The following is a 21,788-nucleotide window of genomic DNA, read 5'->3' on the forward strand; positions in this document are numbered from 1 at the left end:
GGTTTAACTCCACTGTGCATGAGTTGATGACTTGCTAGAGTACTCTTCAGAGTAAAAGCCTTTCCACACTGATCACAGTTGAATGGTTTAACTCCACTGTGAATGAGTTGATGTCTTTTTAAGTGTCCCTTCAGAGTAAAAGCTTTTCCACACTGATGACAGCTGAATGGTTTCACTCCACTGTGAATGAGTTGATGTTTTTTTAAGTGTCCCTTCAGAGTAAAAGCTTTTCCACACTGATCACAGCTGAATGGTTTAACTCCACTGTGCATGAGTTGATGACTTGTTAGATGACTCTTGTGGGTAAAAGCCTTTCCACACTGATCACAGTTGAATGGTTTAACTCCACTGTGAATGAGTTGATGTTTTGCTAGCTCACTCTTCTGAGTAAAAGCCTTTCCACATTGATCACAGCTGAATGGCTTCACTCCACTGTGAATGAGTTGATGTCTTTTGAAGTAATCCTTCTCAGTAAAAGCTTTTCCACACTGATGACAGCTGAATGGTTTCACTCCACTGTGAATGAGTTGATGTTTTTTTAAGTGTCCCTTCAGAGTAAAAGCTTTTCCACACTGATCACAGCTGAATGGTTTAACTCCACTGTGCATGAGTTGATGACTTGTTAGATGACTCTTGTGGGTAAAAGCCTTTCCACACTGATCACAGCTGAATGGTTTAACTCCACTGTGAATGAGTTGATGGCTTTTTAAGTGACCCTTCTGAGTAAAAGCTTTTCCACACTGATCACAGCTGAATGGTTTCACTCCACTGTGAATGAGTTGATGATTTGCTAGATTACTCTTGTGAGTAAAAGCCTTTCCACACTGATCACAGTTGAATGATTTCACTCCACTGTGCATGAGTTGATGACTTGTTAGATGACTCTTGTGAGTAAAAGCCTTTCCACATTGATCACAGCTGAATGGTTTAACTCCACTGTGAATGAGTTGATGACTTGCTAGAGTACTCTTCAGAGTAAAAGCCTTTCCACACTGATCACAGCTGAATGGTTTGTCCACAGTGTGAATACGTTTGTGAATTCTTAGCTTTGTTGCTGTGATAAAAGTCTTGCCACATTGCTCACAACTCAGTGATTCATCTCTTTTTGCTGTTGTTGCTGAACCATCCTTATCCTCCTCAGAGGTCCCACATCTCACTCCATTGCTGTGTTTACATTTCTGTAGCAAAAGACAAAGATAAAAACAGAGGCAGTGATGGAAGAGCAATCATGAAAAAATTGAACCTCAAAGTCTCAATTCCATGTATTTGGACACGAGGCTGAAACAAGATCAAGAATCTGCAGACATGCCAGCAGCTTTGTCATTAGAAACCTAGAAATGTGTCAACAGCACACTCACAATGTCAACAAAACTATTTTCACAGGCCGATAGTTTTCAGCTTTCTGCACGGTAGTTTTAGAATATTGGGTAGTAAAATCTGTCGATCACCGTGAAAAGCAAAGCAGAGCTGGGACTGATGGGATTGTACCACAAGGATCTCTTGATCCCCAGACTTTCCGTTAAGTTACATTACTGGAGAAATGTACAATATGAAAAGCATACAACATCAATGTCCAGATTTCGGTCTTAATGGCAGCAGGGTCAATTCAGACCACCAGCACTTTCTTGTTTCTCCTAGGGGATCAGATGTTGATACCAGTCCAGAAAAGAACTGTAATTCTGCCACTGAATTCTGGATTTGACCCCAACGACCCGGGCAATTTGTTGTGCAGCAGTTACACAAGCGTTCACCATCAAACAACAAAAGCAACAAAACAGTAAAACAGTTAAAGGAATAGCAACGATTAAAGGAAATGTTTGAAAAATTTAAAAAACACAGTAAAAGAATTACAAGCAAAATAAAAGCATTTAAAGAAAAATCAAACAAAACATAAGATAGACAGGGACATCGGCAGCAATCTTGGTCATTTAGTCAGACGTAGTAAAAGTTTTCAATAAACGGCCACCGATGTAATCAGGTAGAGGACTTTTCTTTGGTCTGTACTGTTTGAGACACCAGATTACATTGCCCACATCAAGAAAGGGATTCTGTGGAGAGGCTGACATGACACAGTTTTTAGACTCAGCCCGTTTAGCCCTAAAATCATGGGAGTCAAACCTGACATAAAAACTGTTTAGACTTTGAGTCAGCTCAAAATCAGAATTATAACCACTGAGCTGAACTCTCTCACTGACACATTAATTAGTCCCAGTGATCAGATTCAGGCCATCCCGGACTGAACTGAGGTTGTTCATTTTGAGCTGAGACTCAAGTTTGTCTTTGTGTCCAACCTGCCTCCTTCCATTTCACCCCCCGCCCTGGACCCAGTGCGTTGCGTCGTGTCGGGCCGGAGAGGGCATGAATTTTAAACAACATGTCACCACTCCCACACGTAAAAAAGGAAATACTTTAGATATTATTTCAACTTATGGACTGTCAGCAAACATCACTGCAGTGACTGATGTTTGTTTTAGTGATCATTTTTGTTTATTCTTTGATGTGTGCTATTTTAACAAGCAAGAAATTCCAGAACGAATTGTTAGGAAACGCTATCTTACTGCAGAAGTGGCTGCAAATTTTATTGAAATTTTAAGAGATACCCCTCCGGATATTTTACCCTCTTCTTGTGATTTTATTGTCGATGGTTTTAACAGTAAACTCAAATCAGCCCTTGACAGGGTGGCTCCAGTTAAATTCAAAACATTAAAAACAAAACCAACACCTCCATGGAGAGGAGAAGAAATTTTACAATTAAAAAGAAAGTGTCGCATCGCTGAAAGGAGATGGAGAAAAAACAAATTAACAGTCAACTACCAAATTTTTCCAGAGCAAATGTCAACGTACAATAATGCAATTAAAAAAACAAGAAGAAATCATTTTTCAAATCTAATAGCAGAAAACCACAATAATCCTAAAATCCTCTTCTCAACCATTGATCATTTAATTCACCCTGTTTTTAACCTTCCTCTGGACTTTTCCTCAAAGTCAATGTGTGAAGATTTTGCTGTCCACTTCTGCAATAAAATCGAGTCAATAAGAACAAATCTCTCCTGCACCCAACCTAAAACTTTTTACACCCCCAAGCTTTTATTCTCTAATGAGGAGACACTGGAGAGTTTTGTCCTGGTTGATGCTGAAATGCTTGACAAGGTTGTCTCACATCTAAAACCAGCAACATGCCTTTTAGATCCCATCCCCACATCCTTTTTTAAACAAATTTATGAGTCTTTTAAACCAGATCTTCTTAATATTATTAATTATTCTCTTCAGACGGGTGTTTTTGCTTCTGCTTTTAAAAAAGCTGTGGTCAAACCCCTTCTGAAGAGAAACAATTTAGATCCATCTATTTTAGATATCTACAGGCCAGTTTCCAATCTGCCATTTTAAGTAAAATTCGAGAAAAACTTGTTTTTAACCAATTAAATGATTTTATGAACGTTTTAAACATCTGTGAAATCTATCAGTCTGGCTTTAGGGCCAGTCACAGCACAGGGATGGCCTTAGTAAAAATAGTGAATGATCTCAGGACCAACATGGATCAAAAACTGACCTCTGTGCTTGTGCTGCTCGACCTGAGCGCAGCTTTCGACACAGTAGATCACCAAATTCTTTTAAATAGACTCAGTGGCTTTATTGGAATCTCTGGCACTGTTTTTAATTGGTTTAAATCATATCTCACTGACAGAAAGTTTTATGTGAACATAGGGGAATACCAGTCAGGACTCTATAATGTTAACTGTGGCATCCCCCAGGGTTCAATTTTAGGTCCCACACTTTTTAATATTTATATGTTGCCTTTAGGTGATGTCATCAGGAGACACGGCATCAACTTTCATAGCTATGCTGATGACACGCAACTTTACATCGCTGTGTCTCCTGATGACTCAGGGCCCATCGATGCCCTTTTAAATTGTATTTTAGATGTCAGGTCTTGGATGGCAGACAACTTTCTTCAGCTCAACCAGGACAAAACCCAGGTTTCAGTCATTGGTACAGGTCCACACAGAGAGAGAAACTGGAGAGCAAACTCTGAGCACTGTCTTTTAATCCATGTTAGCACATCAAAAATCTTGGAGTTTTATTTGATTCAGACCTTAGCTTTGACCTGCACATAAGAGATATTACGAAAAAATCATTTTATCATTTAAAGAACATCTCCAGAGTGTTCTCCAGTTTCTCTCTCAGGCCAATGCAGAGACTCTTATTCACGCTTTTATTACGTGCAGAATTGACTATTGCAATGCTCTTCTTTCTGGTCTTCCAAAAAAAACATTTCACAGCTACAGCTGCTGCAAAATTCAGCTACACGCATGCTGACAAAGACCAGAAGGAGAGCTCACATTACTCCGATTTTAAAGTCTCTGCATTGGCTGCCTGTATCTTTTAGAATTGATTTTAAGATTCTTTTACTAGTTTTTAAGTCTTTAAATGGTCTTGCTCCTTTTTATTTATCCAATTTGCTTTTACCCTATGAACCCAGGAGAGCCCTCAGGTCTTCAGGTAGTGGTCTTTTAATACTCCCTAAAGTCAGAACTAAAACATACGGTGAAGCCTCTTTTTATTATTACGGCCCCCGTCTGTGGAACAGCCTACCTGAAGACCTGAGGGCAGCACCTACTGTTCATATTTTTAAAATAAAAACTCAAGACCTACATTTTTAGTCTGGCTTTTAGCTAATCATATTTATAAATATCATTTGATCTTATTTATTTATTTATTCATTTTTATTTAATTTATATTGCTATTTTAGTCTTATTGAAAGATGGCATTTTCTCAGTCCTCTTTTTATGTTTTTCTGTTAAAATCTGTCCCACATATCTTTGTGTGTGTGTGTGTGTGTGTGTGTGTGTGTGTGTGTGTGTGTGTGTGTGTGTGTGTGTGTGTGTGTGTGTGTGTGCGTTTGCTGTATGTGGATTGGTGGGTTGGAGGGGTGGTTGTATTTCTCATTTTTAATTTATTTTGTCCTTTTATTTCTATGTAAAGCAGTTTGTGGTACAAATTTTGTATGAAAAGTGCTATACAAATAAAGTTTGATTGATTGATTGTATTGTCTTTGTGGGTCCTGATCTCCTGCTTTATTTCCTTCTGTCGGTTATACAGATTTAGTGCATTTCCTTCTCTGAAGACTGTTTTCTTTCTGTACAGTAGGTCTTTAAGATTCTTAGAAAGCCATGGCTTCGTGTTCGGATATAGTTTAACATTTTTTTCAGGAATAACACTGGTTTCACAGTCTGTGACCCAGCTGCTCACAACATCAGTCGGTTCATCAATATCAGCTGAGGACTCCTTAAACACGTCCCAGTCAGTAACCTCCAGACATCCCTGCAGAGTGTGACAAACTTTCATTCTGATGTTCTGCACTTTGCCTTGCTTCAGTACAGTGGTAGACAGGGATAAGGAGGATGCAGTTGTGGTCAGAGGAACCCAGAGGAGGGAGGGGGATGGACTTAGAAGCAACTGGGGCTGGACTGGAATATCTCGAATATCCGGATATTAATTTTGGTATCCGAATATTCGCCGCCGCCCCCCCCCCGGACGCTACCGGGCGGAAAGAATATGCGGCGTTACTGTCTTCCCTCCGCCTTTGGTCCATCGGCACATATGGGCTCATCTCGTCGTGTGATCACATAAACACATACACATATGTCTATGTGATCACCCCCTCCTCCCTCCAGACGAAAATATTCGGAGCTCCTCTCTTCCCTGCGCCTTCGGCCCAATTCGGCTCATCCCACCGTGTTCTTCGGCTCATTTCGGCTCCTCCATTCGTGTTTGTAAACACCACGCGAATGGCCGGGTGGCTGCAGACTCTGACGTCGCGCTTCACTTCGTTGCATAAACACAACACAAGATGCTGAAGACCTCCACTGTTTGGGAATTCTTCAGTCAACTGAAGACAAAACGAAGGCAAAATTTGGACCCGGGAGACCAGACGAACGGATCCGAATATTCGGGCCGTCTCCACCACAAGCCGCCGACGCGCACAACCCCCACCCCGTCGGACGTTACGGGGCGGAACGAATATTCGAATATTCGTCTTTAATAGGGCCCGAATATTCGGAGGCCAGAAACCACTATTCGGGCCAGCCCTAGAAGCAACTTTCACATTGTTGTAACTAGGCATGCCGCGATTTTTGAAAAACACGATTTAAATCAGTTTTTTTTAATGATTCGAATCGATTCAATTAAACCATGAATCGCGATGTGGCCTCCACGCCAGCAGAGGGCGCACTCGAGCAAAACTACGTTCTCTATATGTGGCGCCACTCCAGCGACAACAGGAAAAAAGAAAAAAGAGAGAACAGGGGGGCGAGTGGGCTAACTTGGCAAAGACTGGTTTATCGGAAAAGTTTTTATTCATCATTTATTTATTTATTTATTTATTTAATGTGGGATGTTTTTCCATTCATTTTATTTTAAGAGAAAATATATTTTAAGTCATTCTTTATTTTTTTTAATTCGGAATTTATTAGGGTCCGAGCACCGAGGGTGCCGAGCACAGGCGGTGCAAGGGCACCGACTGTCCAAGGCACCAGCGGTGCCAAGGACCCTATTGAAACCCGAGGGTTTATTATTAGGGTCCGAGCACCGAGGGTGCGAAGGACAGGCGGTGCAAGGGCACCGACTGTCCAAGGCACCAGCGGTGCCAAGGACCCTATTGAAACCCGAGGGTTTATTTTATTTTATTTTTTTCTCCCGTAAAGTAAATTGGCTTTTTGGCGGCCTTATCATACTCCAAAACGCGTGAAAGTTGGTGTGCACATCAGGACAGGTGAAAAATTTGATATTTTATGGGAGTTGCGCATGTGCGTCGCAAAATGGCTCTATAGCGCCACCTGCAAACTTGAAAAAGTAGTCATTAGGCCAACTGCCACAATGTTTCATGTACAGCTACAATATTTGGTGGGCATATGCAGAACATCTGGACACACCAAAAAGTCAATTACAGCCACGCCCTAAACCCAACAGGAAGTCGGCCATCTTCAATTTGCTGTAAATTTTTCAAATTTAATCGCTCCTCGGGAAATGAATTGCCTTTTTGGGGGCCTTATCATATCCCAAAACGCGTGAAATTTGACGTGCACATCAGAACTGGCGAAAAATTTGATATTTTATGGGAGTTGCGCATGTGTATGGCAAAATGGCTCTATAGCGCCACCTGCCAAATTGAAAAGTGGTCATTAGGCTAACTTCCACAATGTTTCATGTACAGCTACAATATTTGGTGGGCATATGCACCACATCAGGACACATCAAAAAGTCAATCACAGCCATGCCCTAAACCCAACAGGAAGTCGGCCATCTTCAATTTGCTGTAAATTTGTCAAAATTAATTTCTCCCGGCAAATGAATTGCCTTTTTGGGGGGCTTATCATATCCCAAAACGCGTGAAATTTGGCGTGCACATCAGGACTGGCGAAAATTTTGATATTTTATGGGAGTGGCGCATGTGTGTGGCAAAATGGCTCTATAGCGCCACCTGCAAAATTGAAAAGTGGTCATTAGGCCAACTTCCACAATGTTTCATTTACAGCTACAATATTTGGTGGGCATATGCACCACATCAGGACACACCAAAAAGTCAATCACAGCCACGCCCTAAACCCAACAGGAAGTCGGCCATCTTGAATTTGCTGTAAATTGTCAAAATTAATTTCTCCCAGCAAATGAATTGCCTTTTTGGGGGCCTTATCATATCCCAAAACACGTGAAATTTGGCGTGCACATCAGGACTGGCGAAAAATTTGATATTTTATGGGAGTTGCGCATGTGTGTGGCAAAATGGCTCTATAGCGCCACCTGCAAAATTGAAAAGTGGTCATTAGGCCAACTTCCACAAAGTTTCATTTACAGCTACAATATTTGGTGGGCATATGCACCACATCAGGACACACCAAAAAGTCAATCACAGCCACGCCCTAAACCCAACAGGAAGTCGGCCATCTTGAATTTGCTTTACATTTGTCAAAATTAATAGCTCCTAGGGGGTAAGTCTGAGAGAACTGAAATTTGGCCAGTACATGCACCAGACCTTTCTGATGAAAAGTTATCAAAAACTCAACCAAAAGCCAAAAGGTGTGGCCATGGCAGAGCCTCAAACAACTGATCTTTCGCCATGAAACAGGAAGTGGTGTTTAATTCTTCTCAACATGCTCCAATCTGCCTGAAACTTTACATGTATGATGACAGTCCTGTCCTGATGTCATCCACATAGGGATATTCCATGACAGTCATAGCGCCACCTTGTGGTTTCAGGAAATAGACATCTTTTACACTTTCATGCCCTATTGTTACCCGGTTGATCATATTCACTTCAAATGCGGTGACAACAGGCTGAACACATTGATGATGCATCCCAGTGAAAATGGTGACTTGTCATCAAAGGGCGTGTCTGTGGCGGCCAAACCAATTTCGATGATTCGCCATGACAATTTAACGATTCATATCTCAGCTGAACAAGATCCTATCTGGCACAAACTTCACATGATGGACACCAGGTCCAGTCTGAACACATCCACACTCATAAATTCTGAAAAAGTCATAGCGCCACCTGTTGGTAATAGTAAGTTTAAGGCCTTATATTTTCAGGTACAATGGCCCCAAACTTGGTGATATCATGCTGGAAATTGGTCAGTCGAGTCTTCACCTCTTGACAATCAAACACTGTCAAGGGTGTGACATTTCATGCAACGCTGTTGCCGTAGCAACCAAATATCGCCATGCAAAACAAAGTGCTGTTTGACAGGTTAGGAATACTCCAATGCTCACTAAAATTACCACACACATCACCATCGACCCAAGCAACAACACCGTATGCATCTCGGCACTGCACATGCTATAGCGCCCCCTACAGTATTTTTAACAAACAGCCCCCCCAGCACGTTTCACCTACATCCATGAAATTTGGGAGGCTTATAGAGCACATCAGGGCGCACAAAAAAGCCTCTTGGAGCCATGTCCTAAACCCAACAGGAAGTCGGCCATCTTGGATTAATTGTGAGATTTTTGATGATTTTTCTCTTTTTGAGAGTTAATACCTCCTAGGGGATAATTCCAGGAGACCTGAAATTTTGTCGGTCCACACAGCAGGACTTGGTGATGAAAAGTTATCAAAAGGTTAACCAGAAGCCAAATGGCGTGGCCATGGCGACCATCAGAGTTTTGATGCTTCGCCAAGAAACATCAACTGCTGTATAACTCTCCTCTGCATGCTCCGATCTGCCTCAAACTTTCCATGTGTGATCACAATCCAATCCTGATCACATCTACAGGCCAACAGACACTCTCAGTTGCAGCGCCACCTGTTGGAGGGACAGTAAATGCTGTATAACGGGACTCTACATGGTCAAATCAGCATGAAACTTTACATGAGTGATCAGAGTCCAACCCTCATTACATGCACTGTTTGAAATACACTGAGTTGCAGCGCCACCTGGTGGTGGATGGGCAGGAAATGCTATATAACTAGTCTGAACATGCTCCAATCTGGCTGAAATTTTACGTGTGATTAAACTCTGGTCCAGATGCGATTCAGAGGCCGACACACACTCAGTCACAGCGCCACCTGGTGGACGTGCGTGGATTCGCCGACCAGCGTGGATGCGAGGACCCGTCCATCGCTGCTTGCAGCTTTAATTAGAGTCCGAGCACCGAGGGTGCGAAGGACAGGCGGTGCAAGGGCACCGACTGTCCAAGGCACCAGCGGTGCCAAGGACCCTATTGAAACCCTCGGGTTTATTATTATTATTTTTTTATTTTTTATTTTTTTTCTCCCGTAAAGTAAATTGGCTTTTTGGCGGCCTTATCATACTCCAAAACGCGTGAAATTTGGCATGCACATCAGGACTGGCGAAAAATTTGATATTTTATGGGAGTTGCGCATGTGCGTGGCAAAATGGCTCTATAGCACCACCTGCAAACTTGAAAAAGTAGTCATTGGGCCAACTGCCACAATGTTTCATGTACAGCTACAATATTTGGTGGGCATATGCACCACATCAGGACACACCAGAAAGTCAATTACAGCCACGCCCTAAACCCAACAGGAAGTCGGCCATCTTCAATTTGCTGTAAATTTGTCAAAATTAATTTCTCCCGGCAAATGAATTGCCTTTTTGGGGGCCTTATCATGAACCAAAACGCGTGAAATTTGGCGTGCACATCAGGACTGGCGAAAAATTTGATATTTTATGGGAGTTGCGCATGTGTGTGGCAAAATGGCTCTATAGCACCACCTGCAAAATTGAAAAGTGGTCATTAGGCTAACTTCCACAATGTTTCATTTACAGCTACAATATTTGGTGGGCATATGCACCACATCAGGACACACCAAAAAGTCAATTACTGCCACGCCCTAAACCCAACAGGAAGTCGGCCATCTTCAATTTGCTGTAAATTTGTCAAAATTAATTTCTCCCGGCAAATGAATTGCCTTTTTGGGGGCCTTATCATGAACCAAAACGCGTGAAATTTGGCGTGCACATCAGGACTGGCGAAAAATTTGATATTTTATGGGAGTTGCGCATGTGTGTGGAAAAATGGCTCTATAGCGCCACCTGCAAAATTGAAAAAGTGGTCATTAGGCCAACTTCCACAATGTTTTATTTACAGCTACAATATTTGGTGGGCATATGCACCACATCAGGACACACCAAAAAGTCAATCACAGCCACACCCTAAACCCAACAGGAAGTCGGCCATCTTGAATTTGCTGTACATTTGTCAAAATTTATAGCTCCTAGTGGATAAGTCTGAGAGAACTGAAATTTGGCCAGTACATGCACCAGACCTTTCTGATGAAAAGTTATCAAAAACTCAACCAGAAGCCAAAAGGTGTGGCCATGGCGGAGCCTCAAACAACTGATCCTTCGCCATGAAACAGGAAGTGGTGTCTAATTCTTCTCAACATGCTACAATCTGCCTGAAACTTTACATGTATGATGACAGTCCTGTCCTGATGTCATCCACATAGGGATATTCATTGACAGTCATAGCGCCACCTTGTGGTTTCAGGAAATAGACATCTTTTACACTTTCATGCCCTATTGTTACCCGGTTGATCATATTCACTTCAAATGCAGTGACAACAGCCTAAACACATTGATGATGCATCCCAGTGAAAATGGTGACTTGTCATCAAAGGGCGTGTCTATGGCGGCCAAACCAATTTCGATGTTTCGCCATGAAAATTTAACAATTCATATCTCAGCTGAACAAGATCCTATCTGGCACAAACTTCACATGATGGACACCAGGTCCAGTCTGAACACATCCACACTCATAAATTCTGAAAAAGTCATAGCGTCACCTGTTGGTAATAGTAAGTTTAAGGCCTTATATTTTCAGGTACAATGGCCCCAAACGTGGTGATATCATGCTGGAAATTGGTCAGTCGAGTCTTCACCTCTTGACAATCCCACATTGTCAAGGGTGTGACATTTCATGCAACGCTGTTGCCGTCGCAACCAAATATCGCCATGCAAAACAAAGTGCTATTTGACAGGTTAGAAATACTCCAATGCTCACTAAAATTACCACACACATCACCATCGACCCAAGGAACGACACCGTATGCATCTCGGCACTGCACATGCTATAGCGCCCCCTACAGTATTTTTAACAAACAGCCCCCCCAGCACGTTTCACCTACATCCATGAAATTTGGGAGGCTTATAGAGCACATCAGGACGCACAAAAAAGCCTCTTGGAGCCATGTCCTAAACCCAACAGGAAGTCGGCCATCTTGGATTAATTGTGAGATTTTTGATGATTTTTCTCATTTTTGAGAGTTAATACCTCCTAGGGGATAATTCCAGGAGATCTGAAATTTTGTCAGTCCACACAGCAGGACTTAGTAATGAAAAGTTATCTAAAGTATAACCAGAAGCCAAATGGCGTGGCCATGGCGACCATCAGAGTTTTGATGCTTCGCCATGAAACATCAACTGCTGTATAACTCTCCTCTGCATGCTCCAATCTGCCTCAAACTTTCCATGTGTGATCACAATCCAATCCTGATCACATCTACAGGCCAACAGACACTCTCAGTCGCAGCGCCACCTGTTGGAGGGACAGTAAATGCTGTATAACTGGACTCTACATGATCAAATCAGCCTGAAACTTTTCATGAGTGATCAGAGTCCAACCCTGATCACATCCACTGCTTGAAATACACTCTGAGTTACAGCGCCACCTGGTGGTGGATGGGCAGGAAATGCTGTATAACTAGTCTGAACATGCTCCAATCTGGCTGAAATTTTACGTGTGATTAAACTCTGGTCCAGATGTGATTCAGAGGCCGGCACACACTCTCAGTCACAGTGCCACCTGGTGGACGTGCATGGATTCGCCGACCAGCGTGGATGCGAGGACCCGTCCATCGCTGCTTGCAGCTTTAATTATTATTATTATTAGGGTCCGAGCACCGAGGGTGCGAAGGACAGGCGGTGCAAGGGCACCGACTGTCCAAGGCACCAGCGGTGCCAAGGACCCTATTGAAACCCTCGGGTTTATTATTATTAGGGTCCGAGCACCGAGGGTGCGAAGGACAGGCGGTGCAAGGGCACCGACTGTCCAAGGCACCAGCGGTGCCGAGGACCCCATTGAAACCCGAGGGTTTATTAGGGTCCGAGCACCGAGGGTGCGAAGGACAGGCGGTGCCAGGGCACCGACTGTCCAAGGCACCAGCGGTGCCAAGGACCCTATTGAAACCCTAGGGTTTATTATTATTATTTTTTTTTTTTTTTTTTTTCTCCCGTAAAGTAAATTGGCTTTTTGGCGGCCTTATCATACTCCAAAACGCGTGAAATTTGGCATGCACATCAGGACTGGCGAAAAATTTGATATTTTATGGGAGTTGCGCATGTGCGTGGCAAAATGGCTCTATAGCGCCACCTGCAAACTTGAAAAAGTAGTCATTAGGCCAACTGCCACAATGTTTCATGTACAGCTACAATATTTGGTGGGCATATGCAGAACATCTGGACACACCAAAAAGTCAATTACTGCCACGCCCTAAACCCAACAGGAAGTCGGCCATCTTCAATTTGCTGTAAATTTTTCAAACTTAATCGCTCCTCGGGAAATGACTTGCCTTTTTGGCGGCCTTATCATGAACCAAAACGCGTGAAATTTGGCGTGCACATCAGGACTGGCGAAAAATTTGATATTTTATGGGAGTTGCGCATATGTGTGAAAAAATGGCTCTATAGCGCCACCTGCAAAATTGAAAAAGTGGTCATTAGGCCAACTTCCACAATGTTTTATTTACAGCTACAATATTTGGTGGGCATATGCACCACATCAGGACACACCAAAAAGTCAATCACAGCCACACCCTAAACCCAACAGGAAGTCGGCCATCTTGAATTTGCTGTACATTTGTCAAAATTTATAGCTCCTAGTGGATAAGTCTGAGAGAACTGAAATTTGGCCAGTACATGCACCAGACCTTTCTGATGAAAAGTTATCAAAAACTCAACCAGAAGCCAAAAGGTGTGGCCATGGCGGAGCCTCAAACAACTGATCCTTCGCCATGAAACAGGAAGTGGTGTCTAATTCTTCTCAACATGCTCCAATCTGCCTGAAACTTTACATGTATGATGACAGTCCTGTCCTGATGTCATCTACATAGGGATATTCATTGACAGTCATAGCGCCACCTTGTGGTTTCAGGAAATAGACATCTTTTACACTTTCATGCCCTATTGTTACCCGGTTGATCATATTCACTTCAAATGCAGTGACAACAGCCTAAACACATTGATGATGCATCCCAGTGAAAATGGTGACTTGTCATCAAAGGGCGTGTCTGTGGCGGCCAAACCAATTTCGATGTTTCGCCATGAAAATTTAACGATTCATATCTCAGCTGAACAACATCCTATCTGCCTCAGACTTCACATGCTGGATACCAGGTCCAGTCTGAACACATCCACACTCATAAATTTTGAAAAAGTCATAGCGCCACCTGTTGGTAATAGTAAGTTTAAGGCCTTATATTTTCAGGTACAATGGCCCCAAACTTGGTGATATCATGCTGGAAATTGGTCAGTCGAGTCTTCACCTCTTGACAATCACACACTGTGAAGGGTGTGACATTTCATGCAACGCTGTTGCCGTAGCAACCAAATATCGCCATGAAAAACAAAGCCCTTTCTGACAGGTTAGGAATACTCCAATGCTCACAAAAATTACCACACACATCACCATTGACCCAAGGAACAACACTGTATGTATCTCGGCACTGCACATGCTATAGCGCCCCCTACAGTATTTTTAACAAACAGCCCCCCCAGCACGTTTCACCTACATCCATGAAATTTGGGAGGCTTATAGAGCACATCAGGACGCACAAAAAAGCCTCTTGGAGCCATGTCCTAAACCCAACAGGAAGTCGGCCATCTTGGATTAATTGTGAGATTTTTGATGATTTTTCTCATTTTTGAGAGTTAATACCTCCTAGGGGATAATTCCAGGAGACCTGAAATTTTGTCAGTCCACACAGCAGGACTTGGTTTGGAAAAGTTATCAAAAGTTTAACCAGAAGCCAAATGGCGTGGCGATGGCGACCATTAGAGTTTTGATGCTTCGCCATGAAACAACAACTGCTGTATAACTCTCCTCTGCATGCTCGAATCTGGCTCAAACTTTCCAAGTGTGATCACAATCCAATCCTGATCACATCTACAGGCCAACAGACACTCTCAGTTGCAGCGCCACCTTTTGGAGGGACAATAAATGCTGTATAACTGGCCTCTACATGATCAAATCAGCCTGAAACTTTTCATGAGTGATCAGAGTCCAGCCCTCATCACATCCACTGTTTGAAATACACTCTGAGTTACAGCGCCACCTGGTGGTGGATGGGCAGGAAATGCTGTATAACTCGTCTGAACATGCTCCAATCTGGCTGAAATTTTAAGTGTGATTAAACTCTGGTCCAGATGTGATTAAGAGGCCAGCACACACTCTCAGTCACAGTGCCACCTGGTGGACGTGCATGGATTCGCCGACCAGCGTGGATGCGAGGACCCGTCCATCGCTGCTTGCAGCTTTAATTATTATTATTATTTTTATTTTTTTATTTTTTTCTCCCGGCAAATGAATTGCCTTTTTGGGGGCCTTATCATATCCCAAAACGCATGAAATTTGGCGTGCACATCAGGACTGGCGAAAATTTTGATATTTTATGGGAGTTGCGCATGTGTGTGGCAAAATGGCTCTATAGCGCCACCTGCAAACTTGAAAAGTGGTCATTAGGCCAACTTCCACAATGTTTCATGTACAGCTACAATATTTGGTGGGCATACGCACCACATCAGGACACACCAAAAAGTCAATCACAGCCACGCCCTAAACCCAACAGGAAGTCGGCCATCTTCGATTTGCTGTAAATTGTCAAAATTAATTTTTCCCGGCAAATGAATTGCCTTTTTGGGGGCCTTATCATATCCCAAAACGTGTGAAATTTGGCGTGCACATCAGGACTGGCGAAAAGTTTGATATTTTATGGGAGTTGCGCATGTGTGTGGCAAAATGGCTCTATAGCGCCACTTGCAAAATTGAAAAAGTGGTCATTAGGCCAACTTCCACAAAGTTTCATTTACAGCTACAATATTTGGTGGGCATATGCACCACATCAGGACACACCAAAAAGTCAATCACAGCCACACCCTAAACCCAACAGGAAGTCGGCCATCTTGAATTTGCTGTACATTTGTCAAAATTAATAGCTCCTAGGGGGTAAGTCTGAGAGAACTGAAATTTGGCCAGTACATGCACCAGACCTTTCTGATGAAAAGTTATCAAAAACTCAACCAAAAGCCAAAAGGTGTGGCCATGGCAGAGCCTCAAACAACTGATCCTTCGCCATGAAACAGGAAGTGGTGTTTAATTCTTCTCAACATGCTCCAATCTGCCTGAAACTTTACATGTATGATGACAGTCCTGTCCTGATGTCATCCACATGGGGATATTCCATGACAGTCATAGCGCCACCTTGTGGTTTCAGGAAATAGACATCTTTTACACTTTCATGCCCTATTGTTACCCGGTTGATCATATTCACTTCAAATGCGGTGACAACAGGCTGAACACATTGATGATGCATCCCAGTGAAAATGGTGACTTGTCATCAAAGGGCGTGTCTGTGGCGGCCAAACCAATTTCGATGTTTCGTCATGAAAATTTAACGATTCATATCTCAGCTGAACAAGATCCTATCTGCCTCAGACTTCACATGCTGGATACCAGGTCCAGTCTGAACACATCCACACTCATAAATTTTGAAAAAGTCATTGCGCCACCTGTTGGTAATAGTAAGTTTAAGGCGTTATATTTTCAGGTACAATGGCCCCAAACTTGGTGATATCATCCTGGAAATTGGTCAGTCGAGTCTTCACGTCTTGACAATCACACACTGTGAAGGGTGTGACATTTCATGCAACGCTGTTGCCGTAGCAACCAAATATCGCCATGAAAAACAAAGCCCTTTCTGACAGATTAGGAATACTCCAATGCTCACTAAAATTACCACACACATCACCATTCACCCAAGGAACAACACTGTATGCATCTCGGCACTGCACATGCTACAGCGCCCCCTACAGTATTTTTAACAAACAGCCCCCCCAGCACGTTTCACCTACATCCATGAAATTTGGGAGGCTTATAGAGCACATCAGGACGCACAAAAAAGCCTCTTGGAGCCATGCCCTAAATCCAACAGGAAGTTGGCCATCTTGGATTGATTGTGAGATTTTTGATGATTTTTCTCTTTTTGAGAGTGAATACCTCCTCGGGGATAATTCCAGGCGACCTGAAATTTTGTCAGTCCACACAGCAGGACTTGGTGATGAAAAGTTATCAAAAGTTCAACCAGAAGCCAAATGGTGTGGCCATGGCGACCATCAGAGTTTTGATGCTTCGCCATGAAACAACAGCTGCTTTATAACTCTCCTCTGAATGCACCAATCTGCCTCAAACTTTACATGTGTAATCACACTGCAATCCTGATCAATTCCATAGGCCAACATACCCTTTCAGTCATGGCGCCACCTGTTGGATGGACAGGAAATGCTTTGTAAGTAGCCTGTACGTTTTCCAATCAGCCTTAAACTTTACATGACTGATCAGAGTCCAACCCTGATCACATCCACTGTTTGAAATACATTCTCAGTCGCAGCGCCACCTGGTGGATAGACAGGAAATGCTCTATAACTGCTCTGAACATGCTACAGTCTGGCTGAAATTTTACATGTATGACTGGACTCTGGTCCAGATGCGATTCAGAGGCCGACATATACTCTCAGTCACAGCGCCACCTGGTGGACGTGCGTGGATTCACCGACCAGCGTGGATGCGAGGGCCCGTCCATCGCTGCTTGCAGCTTTAATTTTAAATTGGTATTCAATTTTTGTTCAGACAAAAATAAATATGCCTTTGTTTTGTGCCTGGCTTGTCTACCTCAGGAATTAAAAAAAAAAAAACATTCTCTGATGCAGTATTTATTTGAAAAGAGTGTAAATAAAACAAAACAAGCTTTGTTGTGTTCGTATAATGTCTTAGTTTATGCCTGGTTTTAAATAGAGTTAACTTGATCTGAAATAAAGGGGAAAAAATCTTGATACTGTACTGATTTATTGAAAAGAAGGCAGTAGGCCTATTGTAACAAAAAAGGAAAAAAACAGGATTTGAGAGTTGACAAAACAGTTTCCACTTTCCAGTCATTTCCTATGCAGGTATAAAGAGGATAGGAAAAAAACAGTATTGTAAAACAAAAAAGAAAGAAAAGAAGAGAACTGATGCAATTTTTTGTCATTTGCTGCTAGGTCTAATTTGTATTGTAAAGAGCATAAGAGAAAACACTATTGCTAAAAAGAGAAATAATAATAATAATAAAAAATCAGTCATTTGCCTTTTGTGTTGTACATGATTCGAAGCGTGATTCGAAGCGTATCGTGAGTTGAGTGAATCGTGGCATGCCTAGTTGTAACAGATCAAAGATTTTGTCTCATCTAGTGGGGCATGTGATGTACTGATGGAAGTCTCTCAGTGTCTGTTTTAGTGTGCAGTGGTTCATGTCTCCCAGACTGATGTTAGGGGAGTTGGACTGAAGTGTCTGGATGACCTGATGGATAAGCCCACAGGCATTTATTTCACTGGCCTTTGGACAGATATAGACAAGTTTCACAAATATCTGTGGAAGTTTCTGAGGCAGATATGGAGGGCACAGTGAAACAGAAAGCAGTTCTAAGTCAGCAGTGCACAGTTTCTTAAGCCCAAGCTTTCATTTGCTGGCTGATGTTGCTTCAATATTTCCACATAATGTTCTACCCTCTTGATGCCATCTATTTTGTGAAGTGCACCAGTCCCTCCTGCAGCAAAAACACTCCCACAACATGGTGCTGCCACCCCCATGCTTCACAGTTGGGATGGTGTACTCAGGCCATCCTCAGCCAGCATCTTCACAAGATCGTTTGCTTTTGTTCTGGGGTTGATGAGCACATTTCCCTCCAAAACAATCCTAACCTTAACCAATCTCCATCTTGAGCAGTAGGATGGCTTGACATTCCCATGGTGTGGATCTGTGCATGTAATTGTTTGGACAGATAAACGTCAAACCACAGCAATCTGGAAATTGCACCCAAGGATGAACCACACCAGTGGAGGCCCACAAATGTCTTCCTGATGTCTTGGCTGATTTCTTTAGATTTTCTAATATCGTCACACAAGGAAGCAGTGTGTTTGAGGTGTGCCTGAAAATACATCTTAATCTATCAAAAGCTTTCAAAGTCAGGACATCATCATCTTGAAGGCATAGCAATCTTAATGTGTCAAACGTCTGACTGTGAATAAAATAATAAAAATTCTCTAAAAAAAAATAAATCTCTCTTTCGTTATTCTGGCATTTAAAGATAATTTTGGTCATCTTAACTGACATAAAACAGGAGAAGCATTGCCAGATTTAATGTCAGATTGTGTAAATTTAAAAAAACGGGTTATGTGTCGTTTATACAATGTAAGTAAACTTCTGGGTTCAACTGTCTGAATTTCTTGACAAGGAAAAGGCTGGTAAACTCACAATGCTCAAAAGTATTATTCTCTACCAAAGAAAATGCTGCTCTTTACCTTCCTGAACAACTTGCTTGAAAAACAAGACTTTTCTTCTGTTACTTATCTTCATCACCATCTAAGACATTTTCAGAAAGTATGATCAGCAGCGAGTTCAGCCTCAAACAAAAAACAAGCAGCTTCCTAGCAGTCCACCATTATATCCTCAGTACAGCTGCTTCTGCAGAGCTACATCTCTCCAGCCAACGTCACCTGGCTTTGGTCGGCCCATCTAACCAACTGGAGCAACTTTAGACGTTTTAAAGAACAAATGAATGATAATAATGTTACAGTGATATGTTTCTCACTTTTTGTGAAGAATCCATGTTTCCTCCGTTGTTGAGCTCAGACTAAATGGCTGCCAACATTCCTCTGCTCCTCCGTCAGACTCTCCTCCTCCTGCCAATCACCTGTCACATCAAACACATCTTCATTAGGATACCACTCTATACACAAGTGTCAGAGTGTCCCATATGTTCATCAGCCAACACAGAGGACACATTTCAACTCAATAGTTCACTTTTAGCTCTTTTCAGTTTCACCTAAAACTGATACAAATGAACTTAAACTGTTAAAAATAAGGAACATAGACAGAAAACAGACATGGAAAAAGAGAATAAAGAGAAAATAAAGATGCTACTGCAGGTGATTCAAGACAAGACTGCTGGTAGAAAACTGTTCATGCTGTAAGTTCGTGAATGTATTTTACTGCTCAGTGTTCTGTTTAAAGGCAGCTCTCACTCTCTGTTCTTTGCACTCTCCCATAGCGTCAAGTGTCCTCCCACTTTCAATGACAGGCGATTCTCATTGATGATTTTTCTCAGAGTTTGTGCAGTTTCCCCACTTGAAAAATGATGATCATCTACCCAGGGTTTGAGCAGGACTCCACTCATCAATCAGACAGTTGCTTTCAGAACACAAAAGGACAATGTTCACATCACTGTATTCAGCAAATAGTAACAACCATTCCTCATGGACATTTTCACCACATTGGCAAATGCTGCTCCACTCAATTTATGTTTGTCAACCTCAACACCACATAAACTGAAGCGACAAATCATGGCATGAGCAATATTCAACCCAATACTATACCACACATGAATTTATCTGCATTTTAAAGAGTTAATTTTAAATCACAGTTTAACAAATTACTCTGAGCAATTTTTTAAACTATTTTATACTTTTTACTTCATGGTTTTAAAAGTATTTAAAGTGCATAAAGTGCTTTTAAAGTGCAATCCTTTCCAGATCCAATAAATAAATAAAGGGCATCGTAAAAACCCACCATTACAAACAGGATGAATTCACTGGTCTTAGCTGGAACCCTCTAATTAGCACCAATTAGCCTGCAATCTTATTTTCAACTGAACAATTACAAAACACACGAAAATTATTGGTAAACAGACAAAGTTTACAGCAAGCCGCTCGTGGCTGATCTCCGTGGCTAATGCTAATGCTAATGCTAACACATACTGCAGTGGCACACATCGGCAGCTTAAACAGTCTTTTAGAGTCTCCAGAATTCTGCTCTTACCGGCTGCAACCCGGATTTTGGAGATGAAGGCAATCCTGCACAGTTTGCCGCAGATCTTGATCCTTTCCCAACAGAAACTCACGGACACTGTTTGAACTCGGTCATTCATTCTCAGTTCCTCCTCAGTGCTGCGTGTGTCCCCTTTTTTTGCCGCCGGTGGTAAACCTGCAGCCGCAGATTGTTTCCGCCCCAGCTGAGTGTCGGACCTGTGCGTAAATGCTTCTCCTTTGAGTTTTTTTTTTATTTTTTATTTTTTATTTTATTTTCTTAACAATACACAATAAACTTGTACAATTTAACAACCATGGCTTTGGAAGGAAAAACATGAAAAACTCTTAAAATGGGAACAAAGTCAAGAGGTAATAAAATAAAGTAGGTAAACAATAATTAGATAATTAGACAAAAAATAAACAATAGTGCAACAAATTGTGCAAGGGTATGAGTCCGGAACAATAAATTCAGTTTTTAGTTCAAAAGGAGTCATTTTGTTGTTGACTTGAGTCCAGTGGGGTATTACGGAAGCGTATTGCATTCACCTGAAAAAAAAAAAAACTCCGGTTTTTCTGAGTAATTTATTTTTTTAGCTTGTTTTTCTGACTATTTTTTTCTGTTTTTCAGACTGATTTTTTTTTTCTGTTTTTCGGACTAATTTTTTTTCTGTTTTTCGGACTAATTTTTTTTCTGTTTTTCGGACTAATTTTTTTTGTTTTTCGGATTATTTTTTTTTCTGTTTTTCGAGCTAATTTTTTTTTGTTTTTCTGATTAATTTTTTTTCTGTTTTTTGGACAAATTTTTTTCTGTTTTTCAGACTAATTTTTTTTTCTTCTGTTTTTCGGACTATTTTTTTTCTGTTTTTCGGACTATTTTTTTCCCTGAATTATCGAGATACTTCGAAATCCCGCGAGAACATTCAATCTGCAACTTCCGCGGATAGATGGCGACTCCTGTTCCTTACCCTACCTATATGCCTCATATTCACCTTTCTACTAATTCCGGGACAATTAAGGTAAGACATGTAGCCTAATTAGTTGCACATAGGGTATGATACTAGTATCCTTCTATTGTTAGGCTGTGGCTTTATGTAACACGTAAAGAACGGCTCCTTTTACTTGTGCCAAGTGATATGCTAATAGTATAGGCT

The 21,788-nt window shown here is 41.9% G+C and overlaps 1 protein-coding gene and 1 long non-coding RNA gene across 3 annotated transcripts in view; both read right to left on the reverse strand.

Moving 5' to 3' along the window:
- LOC127531986 (gastrula zinc finger protein XlCGF26.1-like) overlaps positions 1-20,791 on the reverse strand; it is a 117,885-nt gene extending 97,094 nt beyond the window's left edge. For both annotated transcript variants that reach the window (XM_051942838.1, XM_051942837.1), the window contains exons 1-2: positions 20,648-20,791; positions 19,422-19,523 (exon numbers count right to left, since the gene is read on the reverse strand). In XM_051942838.1, coding sequence (XP_051798798.1) covers positions 19,422-19,439 — 18 coding nt within the window. In that variant the 5' untranslated portion in view covers positions 19,440-19,523; positions 20,648-20,791. The remainder of the gene's footprint in view (positions 1-19,421; positions 19,524-20,647) is intronic.
- Positions 7,841-16,761, reverse strand: LOC127532092 (uncharacterized). The gene is made up of 3 exons (XR_007939346.1): positions 16,000-16,761; positions 13,451-13,661; positions 7,841-8,032 (listed from the first exon to the last, which is right to left on the reverse strand). It is a non-coding gene; the product is annotated as an uncharacterized LOC127532092 (long non-coding RNA).
- Positions 20,792-21,788: the final 997 nt, after the last annotated feature.

Source organism: Acanthochromis polyacanthus, chromosome 22, assembly GCF_021347895.1.
Source record: "Acanthochromis polyacanthus isolate Apoly-LR-REF ecotype Palm Island chromosome 22, KAUST_Apoly_ChrSc, whole genome shotgun sequence".
Taxonomy (NCBI): domain Eukaryota; kingdom Metazoa; phylum Chordata; class Actinopteri; family Pomacentridae; genus Acanthochromis; species Acanthochromis polyacanthus.